Raw genomic sequence first — 18598 nt, 5'->3', positions numbered from 1 at the left:
CTGGGACCTTCAAGATGTTTTTATTTGAAGACCGTAAGTTTCTCTGTGGGGCATACCAGGAGAGGCGGTCCCGTAGGTACGAGGGTCCTAGGCCGTATAGGGCTTTAAAGGTTAAAACCAGCACCTTAAACCTGATCCTGTACTCCACTGGGAGCCAGTGCAGCTGGTATAGCACCGGGTGAATGTGGTCTCGCAGCGAAGACCCCGTAAGGAGTCTCGCTGCAGCATTCTGCACCCGCTGGAGTTTCTGGGTCAGTCTCAAGGGCAGCCCCACGTAGAGCGAGTTACAATAATCCAGTCTGGAGGTGACCGTCGCATGGATCACGGTGGTTAGGTCAGGGCAAGAGAGGTAAGAACAGATGCAGGAGCGGGTTTTGGACACCAGTAAGCAATATGGGTGCAAGGAGACTAGGGTGTCACTGCACCCTAGTGACACCTTGTCAAGAGGCAAGTGGATGGATTGTGACATGGTGTCTCTGAGCAGAGTGCCCACCTTTAAATGACAGCTGAAACAACAGCAACAACAAAAGCAATGCATGCTTTAAATATATTGTTGTTGGTATACATCTGTCTTGAGAGACAAGGGAATGTGTCTCCTGGCTGAAGTCAAATCACTGCATTAGCAGCACCTAAGTGACCTCCCCGGGGCACAACCCTGGGCAATGTGTAATAATAATAATAATAATAATAATAAATTTATTACTTATACCCTGATCGTCTGTCTGGGTTTCTCCAGCCACTCTGGGCGGCTCCCAATAGAATATTAAAAACACAATAAAACATCAAACATTAAAAACTTCCCTAAACAGGGCTGCCTTCAGATGTCTTCTAAAAATCAGATAGTTGCTTGTTTCCTTGACATCTGATTGAAGGGCATTCCACAGGGTGGGTGCCACTACCAAGAAGGCCCTCTGCCTGCTTCCCTGTAGCTTTGCTTCTTGCAGTGAGGGAACCTCCAGAAGGCCCTCAGTGCTGGACCTCAGAGTCCGGGCAGAATGATGGGGGTGGAGATGCTGCTTCAGGTATACTGGGCCAAGGCTGTTTAGGGCTTTAAAAGTCAGCACCAACACTTTGAATTGTGCTCGGAAACGTACTGGGAGCCAATGTAGGTCTTTCAGGACTGGTGTTATATGGTCCCAGCGGCCACTCCCAGTCACCAGTCTAGCTACCACAAAGGTCCTGGCCTGCCGAGATGATAAAACCCCCCTCTCAGACTCACTGATGTGGTCCAAAGGAAAGCAGAGCAATATGTTTGACACCAGCTTGCCTGCAGGAGTTGCTGGAAGGAGGTGTACAAGGCACCATCCCACCATCTTAGGGATTTGTGTAGGGTTTACTCCTTAGCTTTTTCCTCTCCCAAAGATACCCTGCAAGACAGTGGAGGTTTAGGATCACAGTTCTCCTAGATAGGCTCCTTCCAAGGTTGAGGAGCCCCATCTATATATAAAGGTAAAGGGACCACTGACCGTTAGGTCCAGTCATGGACAACTCTGGGGTTGTGGCGGTCATCTCGCTTTACTGGCTGAGGGAACCGGTGTGCAGCTTCCGGGTCATATGACCAGCATGCCTAAGCCGCTTCTGGCGAACCAGAGCAGCGCACGGAAACACTGTTTACTTTCCTGCTGAAGTGGTACCTATTTATCTACTTGCACTGGCTTGCTTTTGAACTGCTAGGTTGGCAAGAGCAGGGACCGAGCAATGGGAGCTCACCCCATCATGGGGATTCAAACCACTCACCTTCTGATCAGCAAGCCCTAGGCTCTGTGGTTTAACCCACAGCACCACCTGCAACCCTATCTATATATAAAAGTAGGGAAATAAACAAAAAGACATCTCTGATCAAAAGTTTTCTTTGTTGCTCTGTAGTTTGAGAACTGGAGTTCGTAGGTGCAAGCAGTAAAATTCAGCCCAGAACTGGCAGTCCAACTAGGTGAGGAAGTGTTCTGTGAACACTTCTAAGGGGGCCGGCTGACTACACCCCACCTGCTCCCAGGGCTGGCCACCTCCACACCTCCGACCTGAAAACATCCTGATCTCTGTGCCTATCAATAATTCACGAGCCATCAGCAAGACTCCGAAGGGCGCTTACCCGGCACTTTGGTGCAGCCAGCTAGTAATGTACAGCGGAGAGGTCCTCTCTTTCAAATCCCAGGGCACCAGGCCAAGCCAGGCTAGTATTGCATTTTCAATTAGCTTCTGAGTGAACGCTTGGCATATGCAGAAGGGAATCGGTGCACAATTAGCTTATTGTTCCTTCCAGCTCCGTGCAGCGAAGATTTGAAGGGCCGGAGGAGGAATACAATTGTGGCTCCAGCCAGAGGCATTGCTGTGGATGTGGAATCGGGGAGTTTCTCAGCCCAGGCAGCTCTGCTTGCTAACTCGGGGAATTAACTGCTGTTATTAAGGACTGCTTGGCGCAGCTTCAGGGAGCGTGCCAGAGGATAATCGCGGGAACAACTGTCTGCTTCTCCTCTCAGGCAGTTCGGGGCTCTTTTCTCTTCTACATCCTGGTTGCTGCCATGGAGCCAAACAGCCCCAAAAAGATACAGTTTGCTGTGCCGTTATTTCAGAGTCAAATAGACCCTGAAGCAGCTGAACAGGTAAGCTAGTTTCATCTTCTCTCCCTGTCTGGGTGGAGGGGGAAGGGGCTGAGAGGGCTTTGCTGCCAGATCAGAAAATGTAATTGCGACTCAGCTTCAGCTAGGGAATCCCACAAAGTGTCCCAACCACTGACAGGACGGAGGAGGGTTTGTCCTTTTGGATGTTCCGGGTGACATTCACACCCATTTTTTTTCGGAGCAAACATTTGCTGTCTTCATTCCTTAAGAACAGATGCTTTCCAGTAGCAATAGTGTGCCTTTTATCAGTGTTTCTATGTCACTAGATAGACAGATGGATGGATAGACGGACAGATGGAATTACTTAAAATGGTATCTATCTCTGTTAAACAAACATAGCTGGGTGGATGTTGAAATAGAGAGATGTCAACAGATCAAGTAGATAGCTATTCAAGTAAGGAAGTTGAAAGGCTTAAAAAGATGTCGGGGTCTCTTCAATCTTGACAAAATAAGGCTTTTTTAAAAAAAATAAACTCCTGCTTTAAATACAACTCTTTCCGAGTGTGTGTTCATATGTGTATAGACACACACTTAAAATACTTAGATATATGCAGTGCTTTTTTCTGGGGGGGACGCAGGGGGACGCATACCCCTACATATTTTGTGAATCTAAGCTTGGCCTCATAGAGAGACAATATTTCAATATGAGTAGGAAAATGAGAGTACCCCTAAACATTTATTTAATTTTTTATAGAAAAAAGCACTGGGTATATGCACGTGCGTACCTGTGCAGAGGGAACAGGCAAGGATTTACTTATATTTTGGAATACATCATTCTAGTAAGCTGTTCTCTGAGCTGACCTTTGGCCCTCTGTAACAATGCAAAACATTAGAAATTAAAGAAATAGTGAATTAAATTGACAGTTTGATGAAGTTCATCTCTCTGGCTGCTTAGAGTGCGCTGTCTCCTCACCACTGGCAAAGACATTATCAAGAGCAAGACCTTCCAAAAAATACAATGTAGCTGTTCATGATCATGACTAATGTATAACATTGAGAATATTATATTGTGCTGAAGGTGAAAATCTGAAGTCATTATCTGAGCGACATTTCCCATTGAATCAACGTGGGTCACGGCTGCTACAGATAAAGGACTGTGCCCTTCATTTAATTCCATTACAAATGTTAAATATCCCATTCCCGTGATTGCTTGATTTATCTCACTGTTTCTGGACAAGGATATTGCTAGAACCTAGGCAATATACTACTGCGCCATCTCCCTGTGCTGTCCGGTGTACACATCCCATATAGCAGAAGTGGGGAACTTTTTCCTACTGACCCATGGGAAAATATATTTGGGGGCTGTAAGCAACGTTGGGTGGAGCCAAAAGCCGAAAATGGGTGATGGCAGGATTTTATATAGTGCATTCTTTCTTTGCCACCCCAACACTCTCCGTGTGCTTACTATTCATCCATTTTTGCAGGCTGCAGCCAAGAAAGTGCTGACCTTTAAAGCCCTAAACGGCCTCGGTCCAGTATATCTGAAGGAGCGTCTCCTTCCCCATCATTCTGCCTGGACACTGAGGTCCAGCTCCGAGGGCCTTCTGGCGGTTCCCTCACTGCGAGAGGCCAAGTTACAGGGAACGAGGCAGAGGGCCTTCTCGGTAGTGGCGCCCGCCCTGTGGAACACCCTCCCATCAGATGTCAAAGTGATAAATATCTACCTGACATTCAGAAGACATCTGAAGGCAGCCCTGTTCAGGGAAGTTTTTAATATGTGACATTTTAGTGTATCTTTCATCTTTGTTGGAAGCTGCCCAGAGTGGCTGGGGAAACCCAGCCAGATGGGCGGGGTACAAATAATAAATTATTATTATTATTATTATTATTATTATTATTATTATTATTATTATTACTACTACTACTACTATTATTATTACTGTATTATTAAGTAGGCCAAGGGCCTGAGTTTCCACTAAAGCAGGATTTCTCAAACTTGGGTCTCCACCTGTTTTTGAACTACAACTCCCAACATCCCCACTGGTCCTGCTAGCTAGGGATGATGGGAGATGTAGTCCCAAAACAGCTGGAGACCCAAGTTTGGGAAACCCTGCCGTAAAGTATCCCCAAATGATCTCTGATAGCAGAAGAGATGATGAAATAAATCACTATCTTCATTACCTACCAATAGCCTTTCTCCAGTGGCAAAGGAATGCTGAAAATAGGGAGGCCATGCGGATGCTAGTGGAAGAGCATGCTGGTTCCCTGTTCCAGTGTCATTGCAGGCTGGAATCCCAAGTTGCAAGGGATTCATCCTTGACTAGTAGAATTCTGACCCCCCACCCCACCACCTTTTAAAAAACTCTGGACCTCCCATGCCACAATCACAAACTGATTTTGAAACATCCCTCCGTATCTAAAGCAGTTTGTCACACAGGATGAGGGATGAAGAAAAGTCTGATACACCTTCTTATTCCCACTCCCTGTTGTGCTCATGGTACAGGCTTTTAAAATCCTCACATCACATTTCTGTGTGCCAAATGCCTATAATTGTATTGTGTTTCCAGAGATAAGCTCCAAGTACACATCTTGTCCCATTATATAAGAGCTTTAGGTCATTCAATATAAAATAAAATATTTCAACATTTTCTATTGTACCAATATCAATGTTTGGGTTTGTGGAACAGACATTATTGCATATCCTCCAACATTTCTCTGATGAAAATAGAGACATCCTATTCCATCATGATCATCATCATACCTTGCCCATCTGACTGGGTTGCCCCAGCCACTCTGGGCTGCTTCCAACATATATAAAAACATAATAAAACATTAAACATTAAATAATCTTCCCTATACAGGGCTGCCTTCAGATGTCTTCTAAAGGTTGTGTCATTACTTATCTCCTTGACTCGGACGTTGCATAACTCCATACCCTCCAACATTTCTCCGGTGAAAATAGGGATGTCCTAAGGAAAGGCGGAACATTCTGGGATCAAATCAGAAACTGGGACCACTTCTGTAAATCCGGGACTGTCCCTGGAAAATAGGGACACTTGGAAGGTCTGTTATCATTAGGCTGAGATTTAATGGACAGGCCTGACTCAAGCCTTGTTGTTCCATAGGTGAGGCAGAAGCACAAACTGAAAGTGCACCTTAGGATTTCCTGAGGATTCGGGGCTGCACATTTGGGATGAGGAACTGGCTGTGCTGGAAGCAGCACAAGACTCCAGATTTTCATCTGCTTCCAGAGATTCCTTGACCTATATCCTCTTTGATTAAAGCAGCCTGGTCATCGGACCATGCCCATTGCAGTCTTTACAGATTTCAATTCCAGCCTAATGAAGCAAATGGAAAAGGCATAAAGAGGGGGAAACTTAGCAATTTGCTGGTAACTGCATCAATGCAAATTCAAAATGGGCGTATTAGCTTTCAGAAATGGAAAGAATGACCAGACATGGGAAGTGTTCTATTTTTGATCATCTGCAACCCAATAGTTTGAATGATTTTTGGCTTCCCTATGTTAGGTACAAATAGTTTGGCAGTTTGTACTAGTATTCTAGATTGAGGGATGTGGCCATCATTTAATAAATCTGCTTGAACCTATATTTTCCGCAGATCAGGAAAAGAAGGCCCACGCCAGCATCATTAGTAATTATGACTGATTCGCCTCCTGGTAAGTGAATCCTGCAACTTCTAAGTCCTGGGGTATCAGCACAATATGACTATATTGAATAATTCTATTGGGCGAGGGGGTGGGCATTAGAAACTGAAAAACAATTACAGCACTATGGCAAACTACGGGCGCATGATGAGCTCACTAAGGGGGGCATGAAAAGCAGCACCTCTCTTGTGCTTCTCCACCCCACTGCTTGTGGACACCAGAGGGAAATCAACTCTGAGGTCCTACATAGGGCTGGTTCCAGGGAGGTGCAACGTTGGGCATTTTCCAGAACCTGCAGAGGACCTACATAACAATGCCACCATGTCCACTTTGCACAGAGTACCTAAGAAGATCTTAGTTTCCATGTGCAGATTCTACAAGGTTGAAGGTGCCATGCCTGAGGGCTCTCCAAATCCCCATCCCATGGGCATTTTTGCAGAGGAGTCACACAATGCAATGTGTTTGCTCCAAGTGGGGACAGGGTTGTCCATGGATCCTAGCCTGGCACCTGAACATCAGGGGAGCAGTCTTGCCAGGCTCTTTCCATCGTATGAAGAGGACTCAAAAGCATCAACAGCAGCAGAAGACTAACACATGGCAACATGGAACTGCAGATTTGGAAAGGACCCAAAGGAATCCAACTCCCTGGAATGCATGTCTCCTAACAAGGGCTGAGAGAGACATGTATGAATTCACCCTGTTCCGCTGTTACTTAGATTAGCTAGCTAACCTGTTACTTCGATTAGCACTTCATCTTTTGACACAATTTAGGGTGCTGGTGGTACCCTATAAAAAGTCTTGCATGGCTTGGGATCTCATACCTTCAAGGCTGCCTTACTCCATGTGACCACTCAGTGCCTGAAGCTTACTAGTCAACTTTTGTTGTTCATTCCATCCTTATAGCAGGGAAGGACAAGTAATGGCTAGCAACTGAGGCTCAAAACCATGGAAGCCTTAGATCAGGGGTGGCAAACCATGGGGCCACGCAGATAATTTGGATTGTAACTCCCATCAGCCTCAGGCAGCATTGTCAATGGTCAGGAAGTTGTGTGATGAGCCTTGTAGTCCAAAACATCTGGAAGTGGGTGCTACTTTGGCTACCAATGGGATAGAGGAGCTGGCTCTTCCACAGAGGAAGTCAAACTATCCACTTTCATCCTGTCTTTAGCCAAACTCTTGTCCACCACCATTCCTGCTTTTACTGCTCTTGGGTTGTTGTTTTTTACATTATTTCATGTAAGGATTACAACTGGAGAATGTATGTGAAGCATTTCAAATGCTATTCAGATGCTGCACTTTAAGAAGGATGATGGTACGAGTGAGACCTGCAAGGAGTTGTTGTAGTGTAGAGACTTCCCCTTCTGGGTTCTAGCCAGTCAGCCAGCCTGCCTGCCAGCCATGCCCTTTTGCAAGGTACTCCATTCCAATCTCACTCACCCCTAAAGTTGAAAGATAACAGTAATGACGGAATACTGCAACTCATTTCAAAAATGCCCACCTACAGATGAAGCCCTGAAAACATTGCTGGAGCATATGACGAAGTATCACATATCTAAAGATGAACAAATGAGACTTTACAAAACAAACAGGCTCATGCTTCAGCTTTCTATTTAGGAGTTTGATGTCTGCATTTGCTGATAGCTCTGCCTGAAGCTATAATGTAGAGCGGCCTTTAATGTGTTACTGCATGGCACTTTCCATCTGTGGCATGCAGCAGCTTGTGGACAATCCAAATTTAGTTCCACACACTGTTAATGGGTGCTCAAAGTAATGCCATCGACAGGTTTCCCAATCAATGTCCACCGCTGACCATTTAAAAGCCATTTGAAAAGTACCCACCCCCTCTCTGTTACTGATGCTCCTTTTCCATTTTCTGTAAAAGCATTGCAGCATTTCATATCCATTAAGCAATATTAGACTACAGAGGGGTTCCTCCTCCACCCCGCCCAGTTGTTCTTGCATAGGCAGTAAGCAATGTTTCATATTAGGTGAACAACAAAACAACAGGACATTTTAATTGTCTTCACTTTGAAACAAATGGTCTTCATTTGCCAGAAGAAATCTTATTTATACAAGTGAGGCTGCTTCTCTGCTTTAACAGGGCAGTGATAGGAAGAGAGAGAGAGAAAGGATGCACAGCAGCATTGGTCTGCACACAACTCAGTATGCAACCAGGTTGCCGTGAGTGGTGGCTGATTCCCCCAAGATGCCCTGCTTAATGCATACACATCAGCCAGATAGGACATAAATTCTCAGATGCATAAACTCTGCTCACATGAGTGGTGTGCTCGCATGACATCAGACCAAGTAATGTGAGGTTGCATCTTGCTCTTCGCCAAAGTGGAAGACTGCAATTTTTGAAATTGCCCAGTTTATGTATGGAAGAGAAGAGGAGTTTGTGAGTTTGTGGCTCCAACATTACAGCAGAAGTTTGTTCTGATCAACTCGGGTTCAGAACAATGACCGACGTGACTCATTTGGACCATGAGTTCTGAGGGAAAGTGCCTATCTGGTTTTTGCCAATTCTTTCTCTCAAGTATTTATGCCCAAGCAAATATTTCTCAAGCTCTCAATCAAATATTTTCAGAAGCATTTTGCCTTCCATCTACGTGCCCCATCCCTTATGAGAATTTTTGAAGTGTACACATGTGTAGGGGATTCCCAGTGAGTTCTGAAAAACTGCTGGGAGCCATACAACTTTAGGGCCATCTAAAGCAAAGTTTTCCTGTAGGAGGAGTGGATGGGGCTCTGCTTCACTGTTTGTTTGGAAGGAGGATAGAAGCAGAGGCACAAGCAGAACATCACATTTGACCCTCTCTTCCCTTCCAGCAGAAGCTCTGCCACCCTACCAGACCACACATGCTCTGTTAAACGTTTGGATTTGGGGAGTTGTGTCCAGAAGCACTTCATTCCTCCCAAGAGTAATAGGAATCTATTATTCTTGACATCATCATCAGCAAGCAAGCCTCTTCCAAGGCTGCATGGAGAGCAGAGCAGTTGCCCCCAGCTAAATAATCTTTTATCTAATGGCAGTTTCTCAGAAGTGATCAGAGCAGCCTGCCTGATTTCCTCCACCTTTGCTTCCAAGGAGTCGCCCAACATCAGAGCGCACTAAATGATTTAGAGACCGGCAGTGGATTTGGCTTCGAGAAATGTGCTCAGTGTGCTGGCGAAACATTGATTGGAAGGTTTCCCTCTGCACTTTAAAAATGGCTAAATGACAAGGCATGATGGGCCCAATTATTTGCCATGGAATATGCAATCAGCTGTGGCGCTTTCTAAGTGGAAATATTTATAGGAGGGAATGAGTGTAAAGAAAGAGTTAAATATTCAGGGGGAAAGCATCTGCAGTGATGCTGCCCGTATCGGAACTTTGCAATTGGCGGCTTCCCTTCCCTGCAAAAGTGGGGAAGGGAGGGTTCCTCCAGAAGACCTACTTATTGAGCATTCATCCTCATTTGTTTGTGCAAACCTTAGTGGTGGTCACACTATGTCTCATCTTTATTGAGCATTCAGTTTGATTAGTTTGAGGGGAACTTATATGGCCATGACCATTCTTCCAGCATTCATTCTGATTTGCTTGCTGGTGTTTGCATGCCTTTCATTCATCCTTCCAACAATTTTCAGTGCATCCCCCCCCCCCTCACTTTCCTAACTCCAAAAAGTTCAGGTTCTCTGGAGAGCCAGTGTGGTGTGGTATAGTGGTTAAGAGCAGTGGACTCGTAATCTGGGGAACCGGGTTCGCATCTCCGCTCCTCCACATGCAGCTGCTGGGTGACCTTGGGCTAGTCACACTTCTTTGAAGTCTCTCAGACCCACTCACCTCACAGAGTGTTTGTTGTGGGGGAGGAAGGGAAAGGAGAATGTTAGCCGCTTTTAGACTCCTTCGGATAGTGATAAAGTGGGATATCAAATCCAAACTCTTCTTCTTCTTAAATGGGTTTGTTGCACTAGGGCGCAGAGCTTTTTAATCCACTTGAATTGCAGGAACCAGACGTTTTGGTATGCACTTGGTTCCTTTCCGCAAATTAGGGACAGTCTGGCGTCACCTTGGTACAACTGAGTACTGCTGATTGTAGGATACAATGAGTGGTTTCATACTGAGTCAGACGACTCACTCACCTAGCCGAGAATGGGTTTTTTATTTTTATTTTGAGTGCTTGTATCTCTCTTTAGAGCCTCAAGGGACCTTCCAAGTGGAATGTGGAATGTGGTCCCCCATCTAAAACATTTCCCTCACCCTGAGATACAAGGCTGTCAAACAATATTTGGAAGTCTTGTTATTTATTTATTTTCTACTATGCCTCATCTCTCTCTCTCTCTCTCTCCATGTGTGTGTGTGTGTGTTGTGTGTGTTTGGCTGTTGACCTGATGAAGAGGAATACAGTTGTACCTCTGGCTGAGAATGGGATCCGTTCCGGAGTCCCATTCACAACCTGAAGAGAATGCAGGTCGCGATTCGCATAGCTGTCAACCGTCCCTTATTTGGCGGGAAACTTCCTTATCCCAGCGCTGTGTCCCGCTGCTGTCCCTTATTGATGATGTCCCTTAAATTTCCCGGGTTTCATGTTTGCCCAACTCGGGAGGGAAGCAGCGGCTCAGGATTCTCCACCACACGAGAGCGCGCGCACACGAGCTGCCGCGTCTCTGTCTCTTCCTTTCCCCCCTCAGGGGCGCGTTGTGAGGAGACGGGTGGCAACCCTTAGGATCATTTAGTCCAACCCTCTGCAAAACACAGTCAGTGGCAGCCAAAGCAGCATGGCTCCATCAGTGGTGGATTTCTGTATGAGCTAAGCAAAATCCCTTATTTTGGCTGCTGAGCCCTTATTTTTGAGGCTGCTGGTCCCTTATTTTCAAAGCTGTAAGTTGACAGCTATGGATTCGCAGCTTCTGCGCATGCGTGTGACATCATTTTGCGCATCTGCGCGAGCGGCGAAACCTGGAAGTAACCCTTTCCGGTACTTCCAGGTCACCGCGGGATGCAACCTGAAAAGACGTAACCTGAAGCTAACGTAACAAGAGGTATGACTGTAGTATTTTCTCCCAGATTTGAGAACAAGGTCACACAAAGTTACTAGCCTCCCTTGAATTTTATTAGCTTGCTGCTGGGGCCTGGCAGAAGAGCTGCATTTCTAGGACCATAGGAAGCTGCCTTGTACTGAGTCAGACCATTATTACATCCAGCTCAATATTGTGCCTATTGAATAGCAGCATCTGTCCATGTTGAGGATTGAACCAGGGACCTCCTGCATGCAAAGCAGATGCGCTACCATTAAGCTATGGCCCATTCCTTTCTATGGTGGAAGGGGGCTTTCTTCCTTTAGCAGTCCACTTCATTTCTATGATGGGCGCAGAGGAAAGATGGGGGGGAACTAGGTTCCCACTGGAAGACAACAGTGGAGCAACATTTGATCTCCCCTTTCCCCTGCAACCCCTAGCACTTTCCATGTTGCCTTGGAGGGCCACCAACCTTCTGGAGAACATTGCTGATGGGCAGCGGGGCTGCAGGGACAAGGGGAAAATGCCACCTCCCCTTCGGCTTCTGGAGCATTCCAACAGAACTTTGCTCATGGGACACTTTGGCCATTGGAGCTTTAGTTAGCCTCTAACAGTGCTATTTGAATCATGTCTACTCAAAAGTCAGTCCTGTTGAATTCAATGGGACTTTACTCCTAGGTACACATGGGGGTTAGGAATGCAGCCTATACCACAATGTTAAGAGTGAGGTTGCCACAATGAAAAAATAAGTGCCCAAGCCTCCCTGTGTAAGAGAGACAAATCATTTAAAAAGGGATCGTTTCCATCTAGCAATGCTTATTCCGTTTCCAGGGACAAGGAAAGACCAGGACTCCTTGATCCCACAGGAAACTATTTGTTCGTCCCCTCCCTGCTCCAAGGAATGGAATTTCAAAAATAGCACCTAAGACAATTCCAAGAAATCCCAAAGATCAGCTGTCTGAAATATAACAGGTGTTTTCTGGATATCCCCTTGGTTCTTCCCCAAAATATTATTTCCATTGTTAGGAAAGTTTTTCTGTGCTGAAGCAAATTTTTATCGAGAACAGATGTGGGAAAAGCATTGCAACACAGGCAGAGTTTATGACTAATCTGTTTGTGTTGACACTTTTTTCTAAGGCTCACTATACGGCAATCTTAGAAACAAGCACAAGGAAGATGTTCCTTCTGGAAAGTTAAGAACACTCACATTTACTCTTAAACACACACACAAGTGCATTTTATTTTACAATAGAAGATTTGCAGATGGAAAACACACACACACACACACACAATTTTAATTGAAGATTTTCTTGGGTTACAAAAGTATGTACATCATCTCTATTTTCAGTTCATCAAGTCCTTTCTACAGATCAGTTATATTCAGGTCACTGAAATCCAGCTTGTTGGGATCCTCTGTAGCAAGCAGCTGGGATTGTAGTCACAGGAAGCCAGAGAGCAGCAGGGAGCCTAGATGCATTTTGGCTCATCTGGGAAGTAATAAGGTCCATGGGCGTAGCCAGGATTTTTTTTGGGGGGGCGGGACAGGCCTTTTGTTAGGGGAGGCAGAACCTCAGTTAGTTATGTATTTTTATTGATTTTTATGGATTTTTTTGGGGGGGAGCAGTAGGCCCTCCCTGCCCCGGACTTGGCTACAGTCATGATCAGGTCCCAAACTGGTCGGCTGCAACCACAGAGGACAATGGCGTAGAAAGAATGGGAGGAAAGCCTTTTTCTAAATTATGTCTTAATATCACCATCTGGCTGTGATATTTAAAATCTTTCCTATGTGGCATTTCTGAAAAGCACTCTTAGAACCCTGGATGGTGGCGAGGGTTGTTATTTAGAAAGATGTATCACGTAACTTCAAGCTTCATTTTCAAGAGAGCAGAGCTGCATCTTTTGGCAGAGCAGGGCGGTCGCTAGCGAAAACCAAAAACAGATGCTTTCAGTTTCAAATTTGTACTTATGGCTTAGACATAAAATCTCTGGGCAAAGCCACACATCAGTTAAAAACAACAGCCACATACTGGTTGTATGTGAAGAAAACTACATGACTGTTTCTCTCCCTGTTACAGTACTATACAATTTTTGCAGTTCACTGTTTGTTTATTTGACTTTTAAGTTTAATTTTAACTTGATTTCAGGGCTTATAATCTATCGTATCTCTCTCTGTGTGGGAAATATTTGATTAAATGATATGAAACTGAATCAGAGTGCGTACCTGGAAATGCTGGTACAGATTTGTTTATTGTGAATGATGGATGTGCACAACCCCCAGGGCTGATTCACACATGTATGTTCCTCATATTATGGTAGCGGCATCCAGCATTGATTGGCATCTGTCAAATATCACATATCAGAGCTGGCTGGTGGTGGGGCAAAATCTATGGCAGAAACAGCAGTGGGGTGGGGAGGCAGGAATCCAACAAACAATGTATTTTACCATTTACAGTACAATAGGCTAATAATTCAACAGTGTTACAGTGGTACCTCTGGTTACGTACTTAATTCATTCTGGAGGTCTGTTCTTAACCTGAAGCACCACTTTATCTAATGGGGCCTCCCGCTGCCGCTGGGCCACCACTGCACAATTTCTGTTCTCATCCTGAAGCAAAATTCTTAACCCAAGGTAATATTTCTGGGTTAGCGGAGTCTGTAACCTGAAGCGCATGTAACCTGAAGCGTATGTAACCCGAGGTACCACTGTATAATGTAGCAGACGTTATCATATCTGCAGAGTTAAAGAACCACTCCCAAGTATTTTTAAGCTGATCTGATACTCCGTGTGTCCTCAGACACATCTTAACTTTATGAGTTGGTTCCAAATTTTAACATACCAGGTTGCAGCCAATCCTTTCAGTGGGCAGTGCCAGTGCGTAGTTGTTGCCATTCTTGCTGCTAACAGCAGTTTGTGTCTGTTTTGTGACACTCCCACTGTATATGGTGCAAGGCAGTGGTTTTCAACCAGTGTACCGTGGCACCCTGGGGTGCCTTCAGTGATGGTCAGGAGTGCTGTGGGCAACACTGGTCTCTGTCCCTTTTTCTTCCCCTCCCTCCTCTGATGCCCTCTTGCATCTCTGCCTCCCAGAGGCTTGCATGGCTGTTTGTTGCAGCAGCCCTGTCTATACGCTCCGCAGGCGAATGATGCAGCTGGGAGGCACCTCTCTTTGGGGCAAAGGGGGGCAGCTCAGAGACCAGGGACGGCAGCAGCAGCTGCCCAAAAAACTCCTAAGGAGAGGAGGCTGAGGGAACATTCCACAAGGGAGGGCATTTGAAAAAGGGTGAGAAGCTGCCCGCTCTGCTGGCAAGGGGTGACATAACTGGACTCCTGAGCCCCACAGGGGTGCTGCAGAGAGAATATAGTTGCTTAAGGGAGCCGTGGACTCAAAAAGGTTGAAAACCTCTGGTGCAGGGAATCTGGCACACAGCATCTTTTCCACCAGAGATAGTTGCTTTTTTAAAAATAAAAACAAATTCTGAATTTATGCTGGTTGCAGAATCCTTATGCATTACTTCCTGCATTTTAATATTTACAGACTTCATCATGCCAGCTTGACAAAACTTTAAATTTTCACTTTTAACCCCCTTTCTCAACATATCTGTAAGGCTTCTGATGTGATTAGCAACCCTTCCTACTTTCTCCACTCACAGTCTGTTGATAAGTTCCCACGCTCTGTTGACGGTCTTCTAATTCTTGCTGACATGTGTGGTGCATATACAAAATGCCAAAGCTGCAGATATTGTTACCAAGGAGATTCTACACCATTCAGTTCATTTAGACTAGAAGCCAGGAACCTTTTTCACCCTGACAGTCACATTCCCGTCTGAGCAACTTTCTGGGGGACAATGTGCCTTGCGGTGGACAGGGCCATAGGGAAAATGAGGCAGAGGAAGAGATGCAAATGTTATCTCTGTACGATGGGCTAGTTTCTACACACTCACACAACCCTCTCTATCTGTTGAGGCAGGCAAGAGGCATTATCAGGACACATTCCAGTCAGGTAAAAACACCCAAGGAGGGCTTGGTGCAAGGTCAGCAGGTGATGCAGCTGGGGAAAGGGTGTGTTGTGGGAAGGTGAACCGAGCAAACCAACAGCAAATCACACCAAGCAAGTTGGAGGTAACTCTATAGTAGCAAAAGCAGGGCACAGGAGTGTCAGGATGAATGAGCACAGCAACTCATCTCCAGCAGGTCTTGTCCCCATGGAGCAGTTGCTTGCCTTCCCACAGTTGCCTAAGTATCGTCCTCTCCAGGGTTTTCCTCAAACAATCTGAGACTGCACCTGTGTGAAGCTAATTTTTCGCCCTCTTCATGCCTCTCCTGGTTGTTGGAGACCAGGGGGAGGGCAGCTTGTTGCAGCAGGAGTGAGAGACATCTGTGCCTCTTCCCCAGCCGGCCTGATCTCTGCCTCTCGGCCTCCCTCCTCTCCTGCTTCAGCTTCTGCCTCTGATTCTGGACTGCTCTCTGCCACAGCCTCTTCCTGCTCACTAAGCCCTGTTCCCTTTTCAGCTTCTGACACCTCCTCTTCCCAGTCTTCTCCCTCTTCTCCTGACCACTCGTTGTTGTTCCATCACCAGTCCCCTGGCTCTGAGCCTTCTTCCCTTGGGGGCTCCCTAGCTGGTTTCTTCCATCATTCCTCTGCATCCAACCAGTCTGTGACATTAAGGTCCTTGGAGACTTGGTGAGCTGCATTTGCCCCCAACCCAACCTGAGGTTCCCTAATCCCTAGTTTAGAATTTAAGTTTAGACCATTCATGGATATATAAGCTCCATTAGAAAGTGTTACGGCTAAAATCTAGGTGCGGAGCTACCCTGCCACCCAGCTCGTCAGACTAAGTCCGCGGGTCCCTGCGGAAGAAAATGAGCTCAGCCGGGCACAGGAGCAAACTGCAGAAGATCCAAGTTTATTGCGCAACAGGTTCAAGACAAGATTGAACCCCGAGAAAGGGGTGACATGAACTTTTGAAACTCCCTCCATGTCCCAGAATACAGTGCAAAATACATCCCAGTTACATCATGAATATATTAAGGAAAGGTTGGGTTACACAGATTACATCATGAATACATTAATGAGAGGTTGGGTTACACCGGATTAACATATGGAGGAGGGAGGGGGGAATATGCAGAGCTGGAGATATGCGCAGATAAGCGCTTCCTGAGTGCCGGTGATGGAAAGACAATGGTCCATGTATGCATAGTCTGCCACCTGGCATTGCCTGGAGGAAAGGTTTGGCAGAGTGATTTGACAGGATTAGGGTCTTGACACCTTGCTTGAGGGATTATGGAGGACAGGGGATGTGTGATGGAGTCCTAGAGAAATTGGGCAAATTGGCATGTTGATTTTCTATGAATTTTATAGATTTTAGTCCCTTTTGACATTGACAATTGGAAATAAATTGATATATTGTAGCGAAGAAGAAGGTGAAGAAGACATGCCCCCCCCTTCCGTATCAAAAGTAAATCAAGAAACCTATACATACCTTTTCCCTTCCAGGACCCATAGAAACAAACACCATCATTTTCTTAAAAACTCCAAGGCAGTCGTCAGGGGCAATAGTGGTTCTGCCCATTTTCTGCTCCATTTCCCCTCCCCCCCCTACAAAAAACCCCCTGTACATGTGGTCTTTGTAAATGGATCATCAATCATGTATCCTTTGTGTGTATGACGACAGTAGAAAATCACTTCCTTGAGTCCCTGTAATGTCAATATTTCCTAGGAGAGGCTAGAATAGTTCTTACTAGCTATAGCAACAGAGAACAGTATGTGGGTGTTTTCATTCAAGATGTACTAGTAGATTTAATTTGTCAGGAATATAATTTTGAAGGCTTTGCTCTTGCAGGGGTTAATGTAGGAAAGAAGGAACTCTCAGAAGCAGAAACTTGTAAGGTCTGAATGTGGTTTGTATTTGAGAGTCGTTGATTCCAAAACAGAGCAGGGAGGGGATGTATCTCACATCTCAACATCAGAGCTTCATCTCAGCGATCTCACTTTGTTTTCCCTTTCTCTGGCTAGCTGATTTATTTTGTTAAATTTAATTACCCAGTGGGTGGTTTATTGATCGTGGAAGCCGGAGCGCTTCTAATTGGTGCGTTAGCTGCAATTTATACTCCCTATAACTTCTTTATCTTTACGAGACTTTGCAGAAGATAAGATCAGTTGTGGGGACATTATACCATGACGTCATCGACATGAAATGAAGCACAATGGAAATGTCCACCCGAGGCATTAATATTTAGCTACTAGTTAACACATTTCCTTTCATTTATAAAGCAAATGTTATTAAAAGGGTGTTTATAGAAGAAAGAAGATAAGGGAGTCTCCGTTGCTGAGACAAGCCACTGAGGCCAGACACTGGCTCCCCTAAGTCTCAGGCAAAGAACTCTCCCAGTCTTGTTTCCTGAAGTCTTTTCACTAGGTTTGAACCTGACACCCTTTATATGCAAACTTGTTTGGGTCACTGCTTTGTGTGCCAAAATGAAGCTAGGCTGGGAGCATCATGGTATTGCTATAAGAAAAACTGCTCCCTTTCCCTTATGGGGTATTCTATAGCCCATATAGAGTCCTTAAGTGGCTTCCCTATCGGTAGGAGAAAATAACAGAGGCCAACTGGAGTATATTGAGAAGCAAAGCGGCTAGTAAGCCTGATCTTTATTTAAGGAACTGTTGCCACAGGGTCCCCACTCACCACACGCAGGAGGGAGGAGAACTCTGAACAATGGTGCGCAAGCCCTTAGATAGACTTTTGAAATTGCCCACCCTATAGCCCAAGACCACCACCCAAAAACATCATACATACATCACAGAAGGAGGTGGTCTACAGCAGAAATCCTGTCTGCCAGAATACCTGATAATGGTCACTGCTTGCATTACCTGAGCGGTCTGGCCATTCTTTTGTGATGGTAAATGCTTTAGTTCCTGAATCCAGGTCACAGGCTCACCTTCCTCACACACAATTTCGCCTCTGTGCTTTCCAGCACTTCGCTGCCACCCCTCAGCAGCTACTGCCCGAAGGAACTGCCTCACTCAGCCTAATGGTAGGCTTGACCCTGCGTATGGGGAGAGACGTCTGAACGGTCCCTTTGGATGGATAAAAATTCGGATAGAATCTACAGGTTTAAAATATGTAATGGTCCTGCCTTCCAGCCTGGGGGGCCTGGGGTCAAAAGGACAAATTCTGCTGTTCTGTATGAAATATGTATTTATTTACAGTCGTACCTTGGGTTACAGATGCTTCAGGTTACAGACTCCGCTTGTCAGCATCGCCCTTGAGCCAGTGTCACCAACTGGACTCATCCACTCAGCCCCGACTGGGCTAGCAGAGCTGGGTGGCACTTCCAGAGACCACCTTCTGGACAGGAACAGGTCGAAGTGCTGTG

General features: G+C 45.7%; 1 protein-coding gene across 2 annotated transcripts in view; it reads left to right on the top strand.

The window, feature by feature from the left end:
- The first annotated feature begins 2081 nt into the window (after window positions 1-2081).
- Window positions 2082-18598, top strand: part of PPP1R1C (protein phosphatase 1 regulatory inhibitor subunit 1C) — a 40734-nt gene continuing 24217 nt past the window's right edge. The window contains exons 1-2 of one of the 2 annotated variants that reach the window (XM_081899397.1): window positions 2082-2600; window positions 6177-6234. In XM_081899397.1, the coding sequence (XP_081755523.1) occupies window positions 2520-2600; window positions 6177-6234 (139 nt within the window). In that variant the 5' untranslated portion in view covers window positions 2082-2519. The remainder of the gene's footprint in view (window positions 2601-6176; window positions 6235-18598) is intronic. The other variant, XM_081899396.1, reaches the window with a different exon arrangement.

Source organism: Podarcis melisellensis, assembly GCF_964234715.1.
Source record: "Podarcis melisellensis genome assembly, chromosome: 1".
In the NCBI taxonomy this organism is placed as follows: domain Eukaryota; kingdom Metazoa; phylum Chordata; class Lepidosauria; order Squamata; family Lacertidae; genus Podarcis; species Podarcis melisellensis.
This window is presented reverse-complemented; position numbering and strand designations above follow the sequence as displayed.